This window comes from Orcinus orca, chromosome 3, assembly GCF_937001465.1.
Source record: "Orcinus orca chromosome 3, mOrcOrc1.1, whole genome shotgun sequence".
Lineage (NCBI taxonomy): Eukaryota > Metazoa > Chordata > Mammalia > Artiodactyla > Delphinidae > Orcinus > Orcinus orca.
Window position 1 is genome coordinate 83,484,454 of NC_064561.1, and position 23,758 is coordinate 83,508,211.

Sequence of the window (23,758 nt, forward strand, 5' to 3'; positions counted from 1 at the left end):
GGAGCCCATGCGCCACAACTAGAGAGAAGCCTGCACACCGCAACGGAAGACCCCATGTACTGCAACTAAGACCATTAAAAAAAAAAAGAAAAACTAAAATCTGATTAGAAATACTAAGTACAGAATTATCACACAGGCTATGTTCTTTTCCAAGGAAGTTTTGCTTTCAGGCATTCTTAACCTTTAGCACAAATGCTTATACTTCTAGCTCAGCAGTTCTCAACACACAGTCCAGAGACACTTAGGGACAGGAGTAGGTGGTCCATGAGACACTTTCAGGACGGCAGTGACATCAAAATTATTTTTATAATAACACCAAGATGTTATTTATCTTTTTCACTCTCATTCTCTCACAAGTGAAAGTCAAGTTTTCCAGAGGCTACGTGAATGTGATATGGCAATGGACTGAAGGCAGAATCCATTGTTTTTTATTAAGCCAGACATTAAGGAGATGTGCACAACATGTAAAACAAGGCCACTTTTCTCAAATTTGGAAAATAGCGCTAGTTGTGATTTTAAAATACTACTGTTTTTACTTTAAAATGAATACAGCAATATTTTTATATTTGTTTTAATTTCTCATATGGTAAATATCCATAGCTATAACCCACAATAACAAAAACCCTCTGGGATCCTCAAAAAGTTTTAGGAGTCTAAAAGGATCATGAGACCCAAAAGTTTGAGAATTACTGTTCTGTCCAATTAGGAAGCCCTGATATGAACAAACAGGTGCAATGAGTTCCAAACTTGGTAACAGTCATTCCATTAAAATACCACATCACCCACATTTAGTAATATTCTAGCAATTAACCCCAAATAAAAGGAAAAGCCACCCCACTGTAAAACAGACGAGTCCTTTCAGTGATAACTCTATTTACACATTTAAAAATTAGTCTTAATTTCAAAGGACATTAAAAAGTAACATCACCTACAAACAAGTAATGTTTATTATAATATATGGAATACTGAATAAATATTATATATTATATATTATTCAGTTTCTATCCTCTTTAGGCATAAACAGTTAAGAAAAAATGGATTCTCTCTTACCATTTTTACCCCCAATCTGCAAGCTTACAAATCCGTTCTTCTCACAATATGCTTCTTTATATTTAAATCAAAAATAAAACATGAAATCATATTATTTTTCATGGCTTTATACTTCTTATGATTACATAGGGAATTACAAAAATGATGCTGTATTTCAGAAAATTAAGTCCTTCATCACCATTTAGTTATACCCTATTCAAAAATAAGGTCTGTTTTTTATGTAAGATTACTGTGTATTAATTAATCACTGAAAATATTAATAGTATAATTACCACACAACATAAACTGTCCTAATACCTGGACCATATAAACCAAATTAAAACCACTATCGGTTAACCTTTCTTTCTTATATTGATAATGCATAGCATCTTTAAACACACACATTCTCCATAAACTACAAATTTAACAGAAAAATGTTGTACACTTCTATCCAACAGTACCAATATACATATTCACATATAAATTAGTAAAAGTTTCGCAATGCATAACTTATAGAAATTCCCATACAGAAAGGCCTCTAAAAAGAGATAGAAATATTACATTCACTTAAGATGTCTTCTAAATGCACTTAAGCTAATACAGAAAAAGGAAGTCTAAGAAGCTGCTACATAAACTGGTGGTTATTTAGGCTGAAATAAGTTTACACTAACCACCACCTCACCTGTATAGTATTCTTCATTATTTTTGTTAAAACCAAAATATAACAGGTAATGTTCTAATTATTTTATTCAGTTAACTTTCATGGTTTTGACAATATTTTCTTTCTTTTTTCTCAAAAAGACACTTATAAGATATACAGAAAGAGCAGAATTTCTTAAGTTCTTAAAACATGGTCAGAGAAACTCTAATCTGTCAACTTAACGAATGAAAGAAATTTTAGAAATTATTTAATGCATATACCCATGTTTAAAGGCTTATACTATTACCTACAACCTTTCTCAAAAGTGAACAGTATGATAAAGTGTTCATACAATATGGAATCACCAAAGCCCACTTAGCTAAGAGACAGGGCTAAATACACCAATAAACAAGACATAAACCAAGAAGGCAGAAGGGTCAGTATAAAGAATGAAGAGAAGTTTTCTTAATTCTTAGAAGGCAATACTATGACAAGTGTTAATTTTAGAAACAGCCACTGCTGCTATTATCAAATTATTCTTTAGAACTAAAAAATTATTCTTTAGAACTACATAGTTCGGGCAACATCAAAGAGTCAAGCCGTGCTCCCTTCGGCAGCACATATACTAAAATTGGAACGATACAGAGAAGATCAGCATGGCCCCTGCGCAAGGATGACACGCAAATTCGTGAAGCGTTCCATATTTTTATACACAAAAATAAACTCAAAATGGATTAAAGACCTAAATGTAAGGCCAGACACCATCAAACTCTTAGAGGAAAACATAGGCAGAACACTCTGACTTAAATCACAGCAAGATCCTTTTTGACCCACCTCCTAGAGAAATAGAAATAAAAACAAAAATAAATGGGACCTAATGAAACTTAAAAGCTTTTGCACAGCAAAGGAAACCATAAACAAGACGAAAAGACAACGCTCAGATGGGAGAAAATATTTGCAAATGAAGCAACTGACAAAGGATTCATCTCCAAAACATACAAGCAACTCATGCAGCTCAATATCAAAAAAAACAAACAACCCAATCCAAAAATGGCAGAAGACCTAAGTAGACATTTCTCCAAAGAAGATATACAGATTGCCAACACATGAAAGAATGCTCAACATCATTAATCATAAGAGAAATGCAAATCAAAACTACAATGAGATATCATCTCACACTGGTCAGAATGGCCATCATCAAAAAATCTAGAAACAATAAATGCTGGAGAGGGTGTGGAGAAAAGGGAACCCTCTTGCACTGCTGGTGGGAATGTAAATTGATACAGACACTATGGAGAATAGTATGGAGGTTCCTTAAAAAACTAAAAATAGAACTACCATACGACCCAGCAATCCCACTACTGGGCATATACCCTGAGAAAACCATAATTCAAAAAGAGTCATGTACCAAAATGTTCATTGCAGCTCTATTTACAATAGCCAGGACATGGAAGCAACCTAAGTGTCCATCAACAGATGAATGGATAAAGAAGATGTGGCACATATATACAATGGAATATTACTCAGCCATAAAAAGGAACAAAACTGAGTTATTTGTAGTGAGGTGGATGGACCTAGAGACTGTCATACAGAGTGAAGTAAGTCAGAAAGAGAAAAACAAATACCGTATGCTAACACATATATATGGAATCTAAAAAGAAAAAGAAAAAAAATGGTCAGAAGAACCTAGGGGCAAGATGGGAATAAAGATGCAGACCTACTAGAGAATGGACTTGAGGATATGGGAAGGGGGAAGGGTAAGCAGGGACAAAGTGAGAGAGTGGCATGGACATATATACACTACCAAACGTAAAATAGCTAGTGGGAAGCGGCCGCACAGCACAGGGAGATCAGGTCGGTGCTTTGTGACCACCTAGAGCGGTGGGATAGGGAGGGTGGGAGGGAGGGAGATGCAAGAGGGAAGAGATATGGGGACATATGTATATGTATAACTGATTCACTTTGTTATAAAGCAGAAACTAACACACCATTGTAAAGCTATTATACTCCAATAAAGATGTTAAAAATAAATTTAAAAAAAAAGGCAAGCCACTCACTTGAGAAAAAATTATTTAACAATTTAACATATGCACAGTCTCAAATAGTATATTTAACATCATTTCCATAGTTAGAGATCTTCCAAGAATAGTAATTTATGACAGAAAAAAAAGGTTATTTGACTTTCTGTGATGAAGTATCAGCTGATAAAGAAATTCCAAGGAATAAATGATTGCAAATTAGGTCAATATGGCCTATATAAACCATCTGATGTCAAGGAAGTAATTTAAGACACAGAAGCATTATTCAGAATCACAGATCTTCAAAACACTTTTCCCCATACATTGCAAAATATGTCCCATGCATTTTCATGAAGTATCATATCAACAATTCAACTAAACTATTTTTCAAGTAGATTAAAAAAAACAATTAATTCTAATAATTAAAACCTATGCTTCTCTAGAAAGTGATTATTTTTAGGCAGCTGAATTGTACAGTTAATTAAATAAGTACCTGCATATGCCCTTGGTTTATCATTTCTGATCATTTAAAAATTACTCATCACTGACTTTTTTTCCTTCTATTTCTGGATCTCTAAATTTACCTAATCACAGGGTGATACAAATGACATTAATTAAAATAAATAAATTTTTGAAATTACATGGTTATGTCTATTTGTCAAAAGTGGAATAAACTCAAAATGTAATATGATTTTACATAATATTAATATATCAAACTTTAAACATATGATCACAAAAGCTAAAAAGCTATAGGAAATATTGGAGATTATGTACTGCAACTTCACATCTGATGATAGAAAACAGTCTATTATTCTCATTAAAGAATTTACCATTTCAACCATTCACCAAGGGCCTACAATTGTCAATCATTCTGCTCAGTTTCAAGGATAAGAAGATGATTCTCACTGCCCTCAAAGAGTTCAAATTTTAATGGAGGAGAGAGACATAAGCAAATATAAATATAATATGGTATGATGAAAGAAAAATGAAGATGTATTCAAAATAATTTCAAGTCAAAGAAGAAGCTTTTTCTGGAATGAAACAGATACCAGAAAATGTACTGCAAAAGAGGAGATACTTTAGCTGGGGACTGAAGAAAGAAGAAATTCATCGAGAAAGAAAGACATTCCAGAAAGAAGAATACGGATATATGAAAATAATAAGATCTATTCAGAGAACACTAAGTTTAGTGCAACTAAAAAGTGGGTCGAATAGAAAGAGAAAGAAATGTGGACTTTATACTAAATGACAAGCCTCTAAGAGGAATGTAGGGAAGAAGGAAGTGAGATGCATAAAAAGAAGCCCAATTCAAAAAATAGGGACAATGAAGACTGGGAGAAGAGAATGAAGTCAACAGATCTCTTAAGAGACCTAACTGATGGATCTTTTTGATGATTATCCCAAAAAGTCAAAATTAAAGGTGACTAACACTTTCAGCTTGAATGGGTGAGCCACTAATGGAACAAGATAATCCAGAAAAACAAACAGGTCTTTTGGAAGAGAGAGAAATCATTGGAAAAGTAAGGGGAAAGAAGATAGGGAGAGAAATTCTGGGTATATAGAATTGCTGATTCTAGTAGAGACATACATGTATGACTAGATTTTAAGAATGAAGGCCGGGATAAAGAATTGGAAATTATCCTTATATAGATGGTAATTTCATCCTTTCCTTCCTCCCTCCTGTTACAAAAAAATCCAGAATCATAAAAATGAAAGCCACATACGAAAAACAGAAGGAAGAAGCTAGAGCTAGCCTGATTCCTTACTTCTGTGTAGCCATATCAATCCTACAAATGTCTACTTCAGGACTCCTTGTTTATTTTTCCTCACATAACATTGCTTTACTTGTTTAAGCTACTGCTGTCATGATTTTTGATACTGACAGTCAAATTTATTCCTACCCAATGCAGTGGTCATCATGGTTTTGCCTATGTTCCTCTTCTCTTGACACTCTCTACACTCTCCTATGGGAGACCTCATCCATTCCCTTAGCTTTAAAAACCACCTATGTGTTGATGACTCCCAAGTCTAGATCTTCATTTTACTCAATAAATGCTGAGTAGATATTACAAAACAAGACCATTTGAAACATTAAATTTTTGTTATCAGAGAAACTGATAATGGTATAAAACAATACTCTAATCCTATGGAAAACTATAAATAATATAAGGAGTCAACCCTCATACGCACACTGCAGTAAAGCTGTACAGTCCTACTGTATATATGTAACAGATTCAGTGAACAAATAAGAGAGAAAAGTGGGATACTGCCAAGGAGGTTAGATAAGGAGAAAGACTTACAGGAGAATCAAAACCTAGAGAGTAGAACTAGATAAACTGTATATTATTTCACAGATATTTCAGTAAATAATTCTAAATAAATCTGTTTTAATTTGTTTTTGCTGTGGCAAAATATACATAACAGAAGATTTATCATTTTAACCATTTTTAAATGTACAGTTCAGTGGCATCACGTATAGTCACATTGTTGTGCAACCACCACCACTATCCACCTCCAGAACTTTTTCATCATCCCAGGCTGAAACTCTATACCCATTAAACAATATTTTCCCACTCCCCTCTCCTCTCAGCCCCTGGCAACCACCATTCTGAATTCTGTCTCTATGAATCTGACTACTCTGGGTATCTCAAAGTGTGGAATCACACAGCATTTGTCCTTTTGTGACTAGCTTACTTCATTTAGCATAACGTTCTCAAGGTTCCTCTATACTGTAGCACGCGTCAGAATTTCCTTCCTTTTTAGGGCTGAATAATATTCCCTTCTGTGTATAAAACCACACTTTGTATATCCATTCAAAGTTGTTTCCACCTTTTGGCTATTGCAAATCACACTGCTATGAACATGGGTGTACAACTATCTGTTTAAGTCCCTGCTTTCAGTTCTTTTATGCATATAATTAGAAGTGGAACTGCTGAGTCAAATGGTAATTCTATGTTTAATTTTTTGAGGAACAGTCGTACTGTTTTCCACAGCAGCTGCAGCAATCCACATTCCCACCAGTAATGCACAAAGATTCCAATTTCTCCATATTCACACCAACACTAGCTGTTCACTGGTGTTTGGTTTGCTTTTCCTTTATTTAGTTAATAACAGCCACCCTAATGGGTGTGAAGTGGTATGTCTTTGTGGGTCTGACTTACATTTTCCTAATGATTTGTGATATTCAGCATCTTTTCATGTGCTTATTGGCTATTTGTATATCTATCTTCTTTAGAAAAATGTCTATTCAAGTTCTGTGCCCACTTTAAAGTTGGATTGTTTGTATTTTTGCTGTTGAGTTTTAGGACGTCTTTATATATTCTGAATATTGATTAAATATATCTATTTTTAAAATTTATTTATTTTTGGCTGCACTGGGTCTTCGTTGCTGTGCGCGGGCTTTCTTTAGCTGCGGAGAGCGGGGGCTACTCTTTGTTGTGCTGCGCGGGCTTCTCATGGCGGTGGCTTCTCTTGTTGCGGAGCACAGGCTCTAGAGTGCAGGCTCAGTAGTTGTGGCGCGCGGGCTTAGTTGCTCCGCAGCATGTGGCATCTTCCCGGACCAGGGCTCAAACCCATGTTCCCTGCACTGCCAGGTGAATTCTTAACCACTGCGTCACCAGGGAAGCCCAGTATATCTATTTTTAAAGAGAACACTAACAAACAAGTTGCTACTTAAATGAAACAATATCATAAAAGAATTATAGATTAAATTACTATGAATGCCCCACTTATGATTAAGAGCAGTCTGAAAATACAATCCTTTCAAGTAGCAATTCCAAAATCAAATAATTTTTAAGTCATCAGTCTCTCCTCAAAACAATTAAACACTCTTGTTTTTCTATAAAGCTCACGAGTACGCAAAAATTTTTTAAAATTCATGATCGATAAAAACACTAACAAGTAACTAAAATTCACATGATTCACGTGAAACACTCAAAACTACACAACACCTGTCAGAGTTTCAGAGCCACCATTACACACACCTTCAAGCAATAACACTCATATTTCAATTTATGTACGTGCTATGCCCTGGAGTACAGGGGAGCACCCTTATATATGCAGACTAAATGGCGGTCCCTGGAGTCGTGGGGCACAACAGCCCTTTGGCATTCAAGTGCTAACAGATGTATGTTCCACTTTATTATTACTATCCCTGACATAAATTTTAAAGTTAAAAAAAGTAAAGAATATAATAATAAAAGTAAGTGCACCATGGTATTCAATTCAATGACTCCCTAAACTCCAAATTAACTTATTCATTCTTATCCAATTAAAGTATTCCATCCTATTTTTCCAAATGATAGTTTTACTACTTAAGTAGATAGATTTCTTATTTTCATCTCCCCAGCATCCAATCTTCCTTCTTCTGTTAACACCTCAATTTCCCATTAGACAACACCTCTCCCCATTCTCAGTCCCTGAACTTCACAGGTAGTGCCTGAGATGAGTAAGTCTGGGCAATCAAATTCAGTGATTAAATCATTAGACACAAAATAAGACAGTAAGGTTCAGTCCTAGAACTTTTGCCGAAATTTTTAGTTAACAGATACTTTTAAAATTGCTAAGCTGGGCTGTTGGTAAGCACCTTTGCCGTCTCATAAGAAGGGCCAATCAGAGAAAAAATCTTACACACACACAAAAAGGCAGAGCATAAAGACAAACTCAACAATGTCCCTGATGACAGTACTGCAATGTCTTATAGATAAGTCCTTTCCCTGAATTTACAGTACATAGTCAATAACTCCTTTTTTTCTTTTTTCCACTTAGCTTCTTAGGGCTTTCTGTCACTTGCCAGTCCTAACTAATATGTATGGTTTCACATATAATTGTGTCCCCTTATCATTTACATCTCAGTTGTCAGTGATAATTTTGATAAGTCCTGGAGGCCTGTCTGTATCAGACTTAAACATGCATTATAGAACGTTTATAATGATAAAACATTACAAAATGTCAACTTATTGTCCCCACAATGACTACTCATTCGAAAGTATGCTCTTAGGGAAAAAAAAGAATGCAAAATTGATAATGTATTAAAAAATGTACAACTCTACCAAGTAGAATGTAAACATGTGCTTACAAAAAACACATCAAAAACTTCCATTTTATTAAATCTGGGGAAACAAAATATCCCTACTTGATAAGAAACTGTATGTATAAAATCATTACAGTTAGAATAGTAGTGAACAGAAAAAGTGGAGTTGAGAGAAACGTTAACATAAAGTAAATGCAACGAAAAAAGGGAAATTTTCTCATTAGTTTTTTCCAATGGCACAAAATATCCATTCTCACTTAGATTTAGGGTTTATGTAAAAATATACCTGTATTAATTTCCTACAGCCACTGTAATTACTACACACCTGTGGCTTAAAATAACAAAAATTTATTTCTCACAGTTCTGGAGGCCAAACATTTGAAATCAGTTTCAACAGGCTGAATCAAAGAGGTTCTATAGGACAATCCTATACCAGGTTTTCATGGCTGCCAGCATTCCTTGGCTTATGGCTATATCACTCCAATCTTGGCCTCTGTAGCCACTTTGCCTTTTCTTCTTCTGTGTACGTTAATGGTTCTTCTGACTCTCTTTTACAAGGACATTTGTGACTGCATTTAGGGGCCACCCAGATAACCCAGAATAACCTCCTGATCTCAAGATCCTTAACTTAATCATACCTGTGAAGTCTTTACTATAAGGTAACATTTACAGATTCCAGGGATTATGATATGGATATTTTTTTATGCAGCCATTTTTCAGCCTACCACCATGTCATAAATCATTTCAATAACTATAATACCACCAAAAAGGCTAAGCACTTGGAAACTATATGCACCTTATATTCTCAAATTAAATTTTTTTTACAATGTTCTCTATTTATATTAGTACCAACACAAAAAGCTCCAAAAATGTCATATTTAGAATAAAAAGGGAAGACTGTAGTAAGAAAATATCTACTAAGCATTGCCTTAAGAAGTGATTAATATTAACTAAATTTAACATACTATTCTTTGAAACCACAGAGTTCTTATCATGACAATCCGTTTTATTACAAATTAAAAAATTAATATAAGACTTTACCTCCAGATCCTAACTGCTTGTAGAATCTGTATTCCAAATGTAGTTGTGGTGCTCTGGATTTCATGGGCTCCTAATTTAAAAAAAAAAAAAAGCAACAACAAAAAATATTTAAGTTATTAAAATATCACTAGGCCCCAATTCCGAATTTATAAATCTTGGTGTCAACATTTTTTTTTTGGTATTCCAAGCATTGTTCTTTATAATATTTCAACGTCTTGCCTTGATTAAAATACAATCTGAGACAGAGTAAAACTGTGTTCAACAATTTCCACAAATACATATAGTATCCATACATATGGAAAGACCCACCTCAATAAAGCAAAAAAATATTTAATATTTCAAACATTCAGAAGCATATGAATGCATTAGAAAAGGTCTTTAAAAGCTACATAATAAACCAGTAGTTAACTCAGGAGAGGGATCTAGCTTTGAGTAAGGTCAAAGGTGAATTTTTAATTTCTGTTGATTTTTTTATTAAAGATCTATATATATATATATATTTTTTTTTTAGACAGTAAATATGGTCTATTTTTGCTTCTTTCCAATAAAATACATGTGATCACTTTTTTTTTTATACAGCAGGTTCTCATTAGTCATCCATTTTATACACATTAGTGTATACATGTCAATCCCAATATCCCAATTCATCACACCACCACCACCACCCACCCGCTGCTTTCCCCCCTTGGTGTGCATACGTTTATTCTCTATATCTGTGCCTCAATTTCTGCCCTGAATACCGGTTCATCCATACCATTTTTCTAGGTTCCACATATATGCGTTAATATACGATATTTGTTTTTCTCTTTCTGACTTACTTCACTCTGTATGACAGTCTCTAGATCCATCCACGTCTCAACAAATGACCCAATTTCATTCCTTTTTATGGCTGAGTAATATTCCATTGTATATATGTACCACATCTTCTTTATCCATTCGTCTGTCGATGGGCATTTAGGTTGCTTCCATGACCTGGCTATTGTAAATAGTGCTGCAATGAACATTGGGGTGCATGTGCCTTTTTGGGTTTTTTTTAACATCTTTATTAGGGTATAATTGCTTTACAATGGTGTGTCAGTTTCTGCTTTCTAACAAAGTGAATCAGTTATACACATACATACATCCCTATATCTCTTCCCTCTTGCATCTCCCTCCCTCCCACCCTCCCTATCCCACCCCTCTAGGTGGCCACAAAGCACCAAGCTGATCTCCCTGTGCTATGCAGCTGATTTCCACTAGCTAGCTATTTTACGGTTGGTAGTGTATATATGTCCATGCCACTCTCTCACTTTGTCCCAGCTTACCCTTCTCCCTCCCCGTATCCTCAAGTCTATTCTCTAGTAGGTCTGCATCTTTATTCCCGCCTTGCCCCTAGGTTCTTCTGACCGTTTTTTCTTTTTTAATTTAGATTCCATATATATGTGTTAGCATACGGTATTTGTTTTTCTCTTTCTGACTTACTTCACTCTGTATGACAGTCTCTAGGTCCATCCACCTCACTACAAATAACTCAGTTTCATTCCTTTTTATGGCTGAGTAATATTCCATTGTATATGTGTGTCACATCTTCTTTTGATGGTTGCTTACATGTCCTGGTAAATAGAGCTGCAATGAACATTTTGGTTCATGACTCTTTTTGAATTATGGTTTTCTCAGGGTATATGCCCAGTAGTGGGATTGCTGGATCATATGGAAATTCTATTTTTACTTTTTAAGGAACCTCCATACTGTTCTCCATAGTGGCTATATCAATTTACATTCCCACAACAGTGCAAGAGGGTTCCCTTTTCTCCACACCCTCTCCAGCATTTGTCGTTTGTAGATTTTCAGAAGCTCATTCTAACTGGTGTGATTTGAATTGTAGTTTTGTAGTTTTGATTTGCATTTCTCTAATAATTAGTGATGTTGAGCAGCTTTTCATGTGCTTCTTGGCCATCTGTATGTCTTCTTTGGAGAAATGTCTACTTAGGTCTTCTGCCCATTTTTGGATTGGGTTGTTTGTTTTTTTAATATTGAGCTGCATGAGCTGTTTATATATTTCGGAGATTAATCCTTTGTCCGTTGATTCGTTTGCAAATATTTTCTCCCATTCTTAGGGTTGTCTTTTCGTCTTGTTTATGGTTTCCTTTGCTGTGCAAAAGCTTTGAAGTTTCATTAGGTCCCATTTGTTTATTTTTGTTTGTATTTCCATTACTCTAGAAGGTGGATCAAAAAAGATCTTGCTGTGATCTATGTCAAAGAGTGTTCTTCCTATGGTTTCCTGTAAGACTTTAGTAGTGTCCGGACTTACATTTAGGTCTCAAATCCATTTTGAGTTTATTTTTGTGTATGGTGTTAGGGAGTGTTCTAATTTCATTCTTTTACACGTAGCTGTCCCGTTTCCCCAGCACCACTTACTGAAGAGACTGTCTTTTCTTCATTGTATATCCTTGCCTCCTTTGTCATAGATTAGTTGACCATAGTTGCATTGGTTTACCTCTGGGCTTTCTACCTGTTCCATTGATCTATGTTCCTGTTTTTCTGCCAGTACCATATTGCCTTGATTACTGTAGATCTGTAGTATAGTCTGAAGTCAGGGACTCTGATTCCTCCAGCTCCGTTTATTTCCCTCAAGACTGCTTTGGCTATTCGGGGTCTTTTGTGTCTCCACACAAATTTTAAGATTTTTTGTTCTAGTTCCATAAAAAATGCCATTGGTAATTTGATAGGGATTGCATTGAATCTGTAGATTGCTTTGGGTAGTATAGTCATTTTCACAATATTGATTCTTCCAATCCAAGAACATGGTATATCTCTCCACCTGTTGGTATCATCTTTAATTTCTTTCATCAGTGTCTTAGAGTTTTCTGCATACAGGCCTTTTGTCTCCCTAGGTAGGTTTAATCCTAGGTATTTTATTCTTTTTGTTGCAATAGTAAATGGGAGTGTTTCCTTAATTCCTCTTTCAGATTTTTCATCATTAGTGTATAGGAATGCAAGAGATTTCTGTGCATTAATTTTGTATCCAGCAACTTTACCAAATTCATTGATTAGCTCGTTTTCTGGTGGCATCTTTAGGATTCTCTATGTATAGTATCGTGTCATCTGCAAACAGTGACAGTTTTACTTCTTCTTTTCCGATTTGTATTCTTTTTATTTCTTTTTCTTCTCTGACTGCCAAGGCTAGGACTTCCAAAACTATGTTGAATAATAGTGGCAAGAGTGGACATCCTTTTCTTGTTCCTGATCTTAGAGGAAATGCTTTCAGTTCTTCACCATTGAGAATGATGTTTGCTGTGGGTCTGTCATATATGGCCTTTATTATGTTGAGGTACGTTCCCTCTATGCCCACTTTCTGGAGTTTTTATCATAAATGGCTGTTGAATTTTGTCAAAAGCTTTCTCTGCATCTATTGAGATGATCATATGGTTTTCATTCTTCAATTTGTTAATATGGTGTATCACATTGATTGATTTGCATATACTGAAGAATCCTTGCACCCCTGGGATAAATCCCACTTGATCATGGTGTATGATCCTTTTAATGTGCTGATGGATTCTGTTTGCTAGTATTTTGCTGAGGATTTTTGCATCTATATTCATCAGTGATATTGGTCGCTAATTTTCTTTTTTTGTAGTATCTTTGTCTGGTTTTGGTATCAGGGTGATGGTGGCCTCATAGAATGAGTTTGGGAGTGTTCCTTCCTCCAAAATGTTTTGGAGGAGATTGAGAAGGATGGGTGTTAGTTCTTCTCTAAATGTTTGATAGAATTCACCTGTGAAGCCATCTGGTCCTGTACTTTTGTTTGTTGGAAGATTTTTAATCACAGTTTCAATTTCATTACTTGTGATTGGTCTGTTCATATTTTCTATTTCTTCCTGGTTCAGTCTTGGAAGGTTATACCTTTCTAAGAATTTGTCCATTTCTTCTAGGTTGTCCATTTTATTGGCATAGAGTTCCTTGTAGTAGTCTCTTAGGATGCTTTGTATTTCTGTGGTGTCTGGTGTCACTTCTCCTTTGTCATTTCTAATTTTATTGATTTCAGTCCTCTCCCTCTTTTTCTTGATGAGTCTGGCTAATGGTTTATCAATTTTGTTTATCTTCTCAAAGAACCAGCTTTTACTTTTATTGACCTTTGCTATTGTTTTCTTCATTTCTTTTTCATTTATTTCTGATCTGATCTTTATGATTTCTTTCCTTCTGCTAACTTTGGGTTTTGTTTGTTCTTCTCTCTATAGTTCCTTTAGGTGTAAGGTTAGATTATTTATTTGAGATTTTTCTTGTTTCTTGAGGTAGGCTTGTATAGCTATAAACTTCCCTCTTAGAACTGCTTTTGCTGCATCCCATAGGTTTTGGATTGTCATATTTTCATTGTCATTTGTCTCAAGGTATTGTTTGATTTCCTCTTTGATTTCTTCAGTGATCTCTTGGTTATTTAGTAACGTAGTGTTTAGCCTCCATGTGTTTGTGTTTTTTGCGTTTTTTCCCCTGTAACTGATTTCTAATCTCATAGCTCTGTGGTCAGAAAAGATGCTTGATATGATTTCAATTTTCTTATATTTACTGAGGTTTGATTTGTGACCCAAGATGTGATCTATCCTGGAGAATGTTCCTTGCACACTTGAGAAGAAAGTGTAATCTGCTGTTTTTGGATGGAATGTCCTATAAATATCAATTAACTCTATCTGGTCTATTGTGTCATTTAAAGCTCTGTTTCCTTATTTATTTTCATTTTGGAGGATCTGTCCATTGGTGTAAGTGAGGTGTTAAAGTCCCCCACTATTATTGTGTTACTGTCGATTTCCTCTTTTACAGCTGGTAGCAGTTGCCTTATGCGTTAAGGTGCTCCAATGTTGGGTGCATATATATTTATAATTGTTATATCTTCTTCTTGGATTGATCCCTTTATCATTATGAAGTGTCCTTCCTTGTCTCTTGTAACATTCTTTATTTTGAAGTCTATTTTATCTGATATGAGTATTGCTACTCCAGCTTTCTTTTGATTTCCATTTGCATGGAATATCTTTATCCATCCCCTCACTTTCAGTCTGTATGTGTCCCTAGGTCTAAAGTGGGTCTCTTGTAGACAGCATATATATGGGTCTTGTTTTTGTATCCATTCAGCAAGCCTGTTTCTTGTGGTTGGAGCATTTAAGCCATTCATGTTTAAGGTAATTATCGATATGTATGTTCCTACGACCATTTTCTTAATTGTTTTGGGTTTGTTTTTGTAGGTTCTTTTCTTCCCTTGTGTTTCCCACTTACAGAAGTTTCTTTAGAATTTGTTGTAGAGCTGGTTTGGAGGTGCTGAATTCTTTAGCTTTTGCTTGTCTGTAAAGCTTTTGATTTCTCCATCGAATCTGAATGAGCTCCTTGCCGGGTAGTCTTGGTTGTAGGTTCTTCCCTTTCATCACTTTAAGTATATCATGCCACTCCCTTCTGGTTTGTACAGTTTCTGCTGAGAAATCAGCTGTTAACTTTATGGGAGTTCCCTTGTATGTTATTTGTTGTTTTTCCCTTGCTGCTTTCAATAATTTTTCTTTGTCTTTAATTTTTGCCAATTTGATTACTATGTGTCTCGCTGTGTTTCTCCTTGGATTTATCCTGTACGGGACTCTGCAGTTCCTGGACATGGGTGGCTATTTCCTTTCCCATGTTAGGGAAGTTTTCGACTATAATCTCTTCAAATATTTTCTCGGGTCCTTTCTCTCTCTCTTCTCCTTCTGGGACCCCTGTAGTGCGAATGTTGTTGTGTTTAATGTTGTCCCAGAGGTCTCTTAGGCTGTCTTCATTTCTTTTTATTCTTTTTTCTTTATTCTGTTCCTCAGCAGTGAATTCCACCATTCTGTCTTCCAGGTCACTTATCCGTTCTTCTGCCTCAGTTATTCTGCTATTGATTCCTTCTAGTGTAGTTTTCATTTCAGTTATTGTATTGTTCACCTCTGTTTGTTGGTTCTTTAATTCTTCTAGGTGTTTTTTAAACATTTCTTGCATCTTCTCGATCTTTGCCTCCATTCTTTTTCCGAGGTCCTGGATCATCTTCACTATCATTATTCTGAATTCTTTTTCTGGAAGGCTGCCTATCTCCACTTCATTTAGTTGTTTTTCTGGGGGTTTATCTTGTTCCTTCATCTCGTACATAGCCCCCTGCCTTTTCATCTCGTCTATCCTTCTGTGAATGTGGTTTTTGTTCCACAGGCTGCAAGACTGTAGTTCTTCTTGCTTCTGCTGTCTGTCCTCTGGTGGATGAGGCTATCATGGAGGCTTGTGCAGCTTTCCTGATGGGAGGGCCTCTCAACTCTTCTATAATGTAATAATCTATTAGTCATCTTTGTCTCCCTAAGGTTAAATCCAGATAGTCAACTTTAAGCACAGCGTAAAATAAATTAATGCCATAAATGTACACAAGGTTAAGTGGCTATTAGATCAAGCATTAGGGAAATCTGTGTTTGACTCTTTGACCCTGAAGAAGAGTATACTGTGAACATTCATGACTAGAATGGTGGCCCTGATTCTATTTCTCCTGTTTCCAGGAATTCACCTCTAAACTATATATTTCTAATGTAAAGAAAAGTAAGAAATTACAGAAAAGTAAGAAAGAACAAAGACAGAGATAGGAAAATTCTGATAGTAGCAACAATATATATTTTTTTAATTTTTAGCTGGAGTACAGCTTACAATAAAACACACAGTTCCTAAGTATTAGGCCCATGAGCTTTGTAAATTGTATATATCCCTGCAACCACCATCTCAAAAAACCTTTAGCCTCTAAAGTTTAGAGCATTTCCATCACCCTTCTCTCAGAGATAATCACTTTTGGACTTCTATCACCTTTGGATTTGTTTTGTCCATTGTTGGATTTCATACAAATGACATTATACAATGTATGTTTTATATGTATGTGTCTGGCTTTTTTCCTTCAACATCATGTTTTTGAGATTTTTACAGTCACACACACACACACATACACACACACACACACACAGAGAGAACATAAACAGAAGCAAAATAGATTTAACATATAAGAAATAATAAATGTGTGAAAATATTTGCAGGAAACAAAACTATAACAGAGTAATAACACAGGAAAATTGAACAAGATTCAACAGGAAAGTACAGCAAGGTAACAAAATTTAAACAAAACCAACAAAACTTCAAGAAGTACAAAAAACTACAACAACAAAATTTAAAACTAATCTACCAGCACATTAACACAACAGAAAAGAGAATTTGGAAATTGGGAGATAGAAAAATGTCTAAAGAATGAGAAAATTTTGTAGACTGCATCTATATATAGTATACAAAATGCATTATGAAGGAGGAAAAATAGAAATAGGAAAAAGATTAGAGATCTGGACAATATAATGTGAAGGTCTAATATGCATTTGATAAGTGTCTTGAGAGAAAAGTGAGCAGAGGCAGTAACTGAAGAAATAAATGCAAGAACTGATGAAAGATAAACCAGAGATTCAAGAGGAATGTGAATCCCAAACAGAATAACTAACATATTTATACTAAGATATATCGTAATGAAAGAACCAACGACAGACTTCAGATAAAGAACCTGTAAAGTCCCAGTGGAACAATTATAATCATAAAGATTATTAAAAGAGAAAACAATCAGCTTAGTTCTTGAGAGGCAGAATGGTAGGGTACAACTCTAGTTAAAAGCATAGGCACTTAAACTAAATTGTATTGGGTTTGAATCCTAAATTCATTACTTACTAGCTGTTGTAGAGACTTTGGCAGGTTACTTAATCTTTATGTACTTTTCAGTTCCCTCATCTATGAAAGAGGGATAGAATATTCTTTCTCATTTTGTTTATATATACATATATATGACTTAAAATAGCTCCTTCCACATAGTGGAATTCTTCAGTTTTAACTATATAAAAGTATATAACCATAAGATATAATAAAAGATGCCCACTCAGGCAATCACAAGTAAAATTAAATACATAACTTATTCAATCACTAATATTCCCTAGGTAAAAACAGAAACCCAGATCTAACTTAGTTGAGGCAGTTCAACTTGATTCCAATACTTTACTAGCAGTAAAATTTTATTGTGCCACCATATAACAAAAGTCACCTCACCACAGGATGAATTTTTCATTATTCATGAACAACGGGTTACTATATAACTACAAACAACAAGATATGAGGGTGGTGGCTGAGGTCAAATTTAACAAATTACCTTGAAACAAACAGTCAGTATGAACTAGGGTAACATTAAATAAATGTGAAAACCTTTATAGGAGATAACAGAGCTAAAAGTAGTCACTGAAGTTTGCTCTCTGAACACCACTGTCAACAAATAATGCCTTTATTTGTACCAATGTACAAAAATAAGATAGCACTGAAGGTATACAGACATAACATTTTCAAGTGGTTACTTTTTAGGCTGGTTCTGAACAAAATTATATTATCTTCTATAAACAGAAACAATAGATACAAACATAAGATACAAAAATATATGTAAGGACAGTTTATATATATATATAATACATACACATACACACACACGCGCGCGCGCGCACACACACACACACACACACACACACACACACAAACATTTAGTAAACTAAGTACCGAACCATGGTCCAACAGTTTATGTGAAAAATTTTCTGCCCTGCCAATATATTTTTTGGATGAATCTGAGGCAAGCATGACTCTATACCATACTTCAACCTCAAAATACCACAAAGGGATCCAAAAATATTCCCAGTTCTCCCAAAGAATACCAAATAACCACAATGTTTATATGTAGTCCTGATCACTGTGAATGTCTGCCCACCAAAAGAAAGAAGAAAAATAAGGGGATAGTGATATGGCATGAAGGTAAACTACAAAAAGTGACTTATGTCTGTATACATAAGAAGGCTAAAAGATGACATAATACATGTTTACTAAGGCATCAAAGAAGTCAACAGGGTTAACAAGTTCCAAATCTGAAAATAACAGGACCTAAGGGTCACCAGTTAATGACTGAAATGGACAAGTAAAGGTCAGCCTAGAGAGGCTCCTATTTTGACACAGTGGTTTATTTGCCCTAACATCAGTTAAATATCTGATAGATACCTGAAGCTACTCACTACGGGCCATCAATAACACAGAATATGGGTGTTGCCACACTTCCATCCTTGTGTGCCACCCCAACTCCCAACACCGTACAACATCTAGATCCCAGACCACTGGCCTAGAACATGGGAAAAGAGAAATCCAAAGAAAAAGTCAGCAGTACCCATTCCCTGCATCCTGGGCCTCACTATTGTGATTCACACAAACTAACTCCCCCCGTCCTGATTTCACACCCAGGAGGGAACCTTGTAATTTTAACTTAGCATTCTATGTATATCAGCCTACAGAAAGAAAACATATTATTTATTCTGATGTGGGCATTCTGGACCCATAATAGTAAAATACCTCACTGTAAGTTAGAAATTAACTCTTTCTAAATATTTACACCTCTGAGAGCTTGACTGATTGCATGAATTGATTAATACTCTGAATCCACTTCTGATTAACAGTGACAATCTTAATGAGACAACCTAACCAGATTTTCTGTCATAAAGTCAAGGACCAGAACTTAAACCTAGGTGAACTCATGCCAGGTAAATGCCAGTGCCAACTCACATGTCAGCCAGCCAGTCTCTCCTGGTGGCACCACAACCCTTCTGTGCATTTTTATTTCCCAGTAAAAGTAAACAGCATTTGTTGCAGTGAAACTTGGTTTACACTCACAGGATACTTAAAATTAAGTAGCACAGTTTTCTATCTCATCCCCAACGTTTTTTTTTTATTTCTCCCACTTGCCTCTTCCTCAAATAGTCTCTCCTTCTATATTAAAGTCACATTACCCTAATAACAGTGGTTATATTGGCAGAGACAAGATTGAGACTGGCAGGCAGGCTGGGAAAACCAAGCCATGCTCAACCTCAAGGAAACATGGCTGGCAAACCAGATAGAACAGATGTGCCAGCAGAAAGTTATATCTTATAAAAATTCCCAGATCCCAACTATTCAAAAAAAAAAAAGCTGCCTTATAGCTGTCATACCAGGCACATCTGGGACTTCAAAACATTCCCAGGGGAGTTTGCTTGCCTGGCTATCCACCCACATCAAGAATTTCTGAATCCTTGAAGGTCAAGCAATAGCCAAGTTTTACCAAATATAAAAACATCAACAGAAAAAGAGATGTTGGAAGGTACCTCAAATACATTTTCAAATAATGTAATCCTGAATACTAAGGACACCTTTGTCCAAGTGCTTGAATCAGGAAGAAAAATCTTGCATTCTAACTTTTATCTAATAAAAAATACCAATATGTCAGCTTCCTTAAATTCAAAATTTTTTAAATTCAGTTCTATAATGCTGCCAAAGTAAAGGGATTAAGTTTTTGTAACACACAAAGACACAGATATCTTATATATACATTATCATACACTTGAGGGGCATGAAGATGCTAGGAGCTTAATAACAAAAGGTCAGTTACACTTACCACTTTCCCAATAAACACTCAAGTTAAAAGGATATGAAAAAAAATTAGTGAAAATGCAACTTAATCATTAAAGAAATAATAAGAAAATAATTAAAGAAAAATAAGAAACATGAACTTACCAGTTTAATTGCCACATATTCATTTGTGTATAAATTTTTCCCTTGAAAAAAAAAGAAAAATGTCAGATTCTACCAGCAATGAATTTTTAAAGATACATTATGTAAAACTGTACTTTGTGGGGTCAGGGGAAGCACATAACACATTTAAATGAAACACAGGTTTTTGCTTCCAACTATTTAGCAGAAGTCTCAATAACAAGGAAATATTTAAATTTATGATCAACTCCATAACACATTCAGTATTTCACCTAGATTCAGAGTAGAAAGCAATACTAATAAATACTTTAGACCATTTATTTAAAAAAAAAGTGTTGGAATACTGCATACAATTTACAAAGTAATCAGTAGGCAAACACATGCTAAACTAAATTTCAAAACTAGGACCCTATATAGAAATTGGAGTACAAAATTCCTTTCTCGATCACCACCTCATTTTAAATCCTTCATTATTACGGGATGTGATCTTAATAGGGCTCATATGTAATCTAGTAAATAGATCAAATATATAGAAAAAATGTGGAATACCTTTAAAATAAAACTTTAAAAGTATTATTCAATAATTGGCTTTGACAAACTAGTTAATTACTCTGAGGGGAAGAAGGGTTATTAAGAACTTGCCTTATAACCAAATTAAATTCCAGGTATTTTAAGAGTTAGATATAAGCCATAAAACAAGAAAAAATATTTATCAGGCCAGTATACAGAAACCTTTTTGAGCATTAAAAATAAATGGAAAAAGATTAAAAGATCAGAAGATTTTATACAGATTTGATAGCTTAAAATATTTTAAACTTCTGTAAGTTGAAAAAAACTATTATATACAAAGAACAAGTGAAAGACAAATCAGAATAAAGATTTAATATAATTAATATGTAAAGAATTCAAATGAATTACAGTAATTATTGGCACCAGCAAGTTGAAAATAATCTAGAAAATTCCAAGGGGTCAACATCTGTAGTTCAAGTAAAATACTATGGAGAATTAAGTATATAAAGAAAATCTGATACAGAAATTAATGTGCTTCTTTACACGTACAGTTCAAAGAATAAAAAATAGAACAATATTTGATTTCTGGATTTCCAGTATTCTTTCAATAAGCATGTACTATTTTTATAGTAAGAAAAACAGAACACTGATCGTTGTTGTTTTTAACTGTGATAGTAACTGGCCCTGGTCACACTGGCTACTTAACACAAAATAGGTAATCATCAACTTTCACACATGTGATTTTTCCAACATAATACACCTAACTTCATTTTATACAACAGCTAATAAATGGCAGTAAAACTTCTAGACAAAATTTCAGTCTTGGATATGCTGCCACAGTGAGCAGTATTTTCACCATAAGAATCTTTGCCACAAGCAGTTTCGCAGCACAGCTAATTGCCCAAGAGGCAATTTTGATGGAAGAATTGAAAATTATATTTTGATATAAATGTGACAATTTTATATGAAATTAAAATGAAAATAAAATTTAAAATGAACATTAAAAAGGACACAATGACACATGAAAAACTAGTAATAAAATATTTTAAAGATTCTACTGTCAAAATGAAAATACAAAAAATATCTGAATACATTTAAAACGTGTATAGATTCATGATTATAGTTGTATTATGGTATATCTGAGAAAAGGTGATACTTCCTTTGTCAAAGTCAATCATTACGGATTCAGAATCTCATGTTGGACCTAAGTTCTCTACAACATAAAAAAACTAACTCTAAGTCTCCACAGATATCCCTGGAAATAAAATGAACAATCGAGGGATGCTCCTATTTATTATCAATATATGTAACCTATATAACTGGTAGTAAATCTCTAGACTACATTTAAATGTTCCATCACATGACCAGTCTTTATGTTTTACCAAATCATCTAAGCCAGATTCTGTACCAAATACAAAAGTTCTGTCTCCATAATGTTCTCCACTATCAAACAGCAAAAATTTTCACCATTTTCAAGAAACTTACACTCATCAGGAATCACGTAACCATTTCTTTATGGGGGATAGGAAGAGCTTGATTCTTCTTTTGCCTCCAACTTCTAATATTGCATGATAAATCTGATAAAGACAGCATTAGAGCGCAAACTGTTGTATCTAGATTAGCCAAAGAATTGACAATTAATGCTCTGGATGACTGTTGTGAGTTACTAGCTGCTTCTTTATATTTGCTATAGCTTGGTAAGCTTTTGGTTTGAGGTGTGGCAGGGATGACTGTGTTCACTGAAGGATCTGCAAAGTGATGTTCTCATTTTCTAGTAGTGTATGCAATCTGGCTTTTCACTCTCTTATGTCATACCTCTAGTAAGTTTTCTTATCATTTTATTTTCTATCAAGTCAATATATGTAGTTGTTTTATTCACTATTTTAAGAACACCATGCTACTCGTCGCTATTTAGACCATTATGAGGCCTAAGATTTAAATAAAATAAAAATATAAGGAGGTTAGGAGGTTGGGATAGACACACTACTATATATAAAATAGATAATCAACAAGGACCTACTGTATAGCACAGGGAACTCTACTCAATACTCTGTAATAACCTATATGGGAAAAGAATCTGAAAAAGAATAGATATACATATAACTAAATCATATTGCTGTACACCTGAAACATAACACTGTAAATCAAGTATACTCCAATATAAAATAAAAATTAAAAATGAAAGCACTGGGCTTCCCTGGTGGCACAGTGGTTGAGAGTCCGCCTGCCGATACAGGGGACACGGGTTCGTGCCCCGGTCCGGGAAGATCCCACGTGCCGCGGAACGGCTGGGCCCGTGAGCCATGGCCGCTGAGCCTGTGCGTCCGGAGCCCGTGCTCCGCAACGGGAGAGGCCACAGCAGTGAGAGGCCCGCGTACCACAAAAAAAAAAAAAAAAAAATGAAAGCACTGCATCAGTGGAGAAGTGAAAGCAAACTGTCAACCAGTCGAAACCAAACTGTCAAACCAAAATGTCAACCAGTTATTTTATCTATTACAGCATTGAAACCAAATCGTCAATCAGTTATTTCACCCCTTCCAGCAAAACTGCCTTATGGCCAATGAGTTGTATGGCCAAACAGTAAAACTGCTTGCAGCAAAGACTTATGGCGAAAATACCTAGAACCGTTGCCACCACTGTACAGCAGTGTTTGTTCATATAAATATTATAATGCTTTTCTGAGTTTTGTCCTTATTTTATAAAGATAAGTGGGAAAAAAAGCATTCATTCTAATGCTAAATAGCATGAGTCTCATAAACCTGTCACACTTATCACAAAGATGGAGTTCAACAGGAGGACCCAAAGTGGTGAATGCTCCTCAACAGGAGGACCCAAAGTGGTGAATGCTCAGTGGTGAATGCTGAGTGGTACTCACTGAGCCCATAAATATAAAAAAATTTTAGAAAACATACC

General features: G+C 34.9%; 1 protein-coding gene and 1 non-coding gene across 10 annotated transcripts in view; one reads left to right on the forward strand and one right to left on the reverse strand.

Moving 5' to 3' along the window:
• The window catches only part of CSNK1G3 (casein kinase 1 gamma 3), a 128,456-nt gene that overhangs the window by 60,853 nt on the left and 43,845 nt on the right, over window positions 1-23,758 (reverse strand). For all 9 annotated transcript variants that reach the window (XM_033423719.2, XM_004267420.4, XM_004267418.3 and 6 more), the window contains exons 3-4: window positions 20,360-20,400; window positions 9,761-9,830 (exon numbers count right to left, since the gene is read on the reverse strand). In XM_033423719.2, the coding sequence (XP_033279610.1) occupies window positions 9,761-9,830; window positions 20,360-20,400 (111 nt within the window). The remainder of the gene's footprint in view (window positions 1-9,760; window positions 9,831-20,359; window positions 20,401-23,758) is intronic.
• Window positions 2,271-2,377, forward strand: LOC117200575 (U6 spliceosomal RNA). The gene has a single exon (XR_004482170.1). It is a non-coding gene; the product is annotated as a U6 spliceosomal RNA (small nuclear RNA).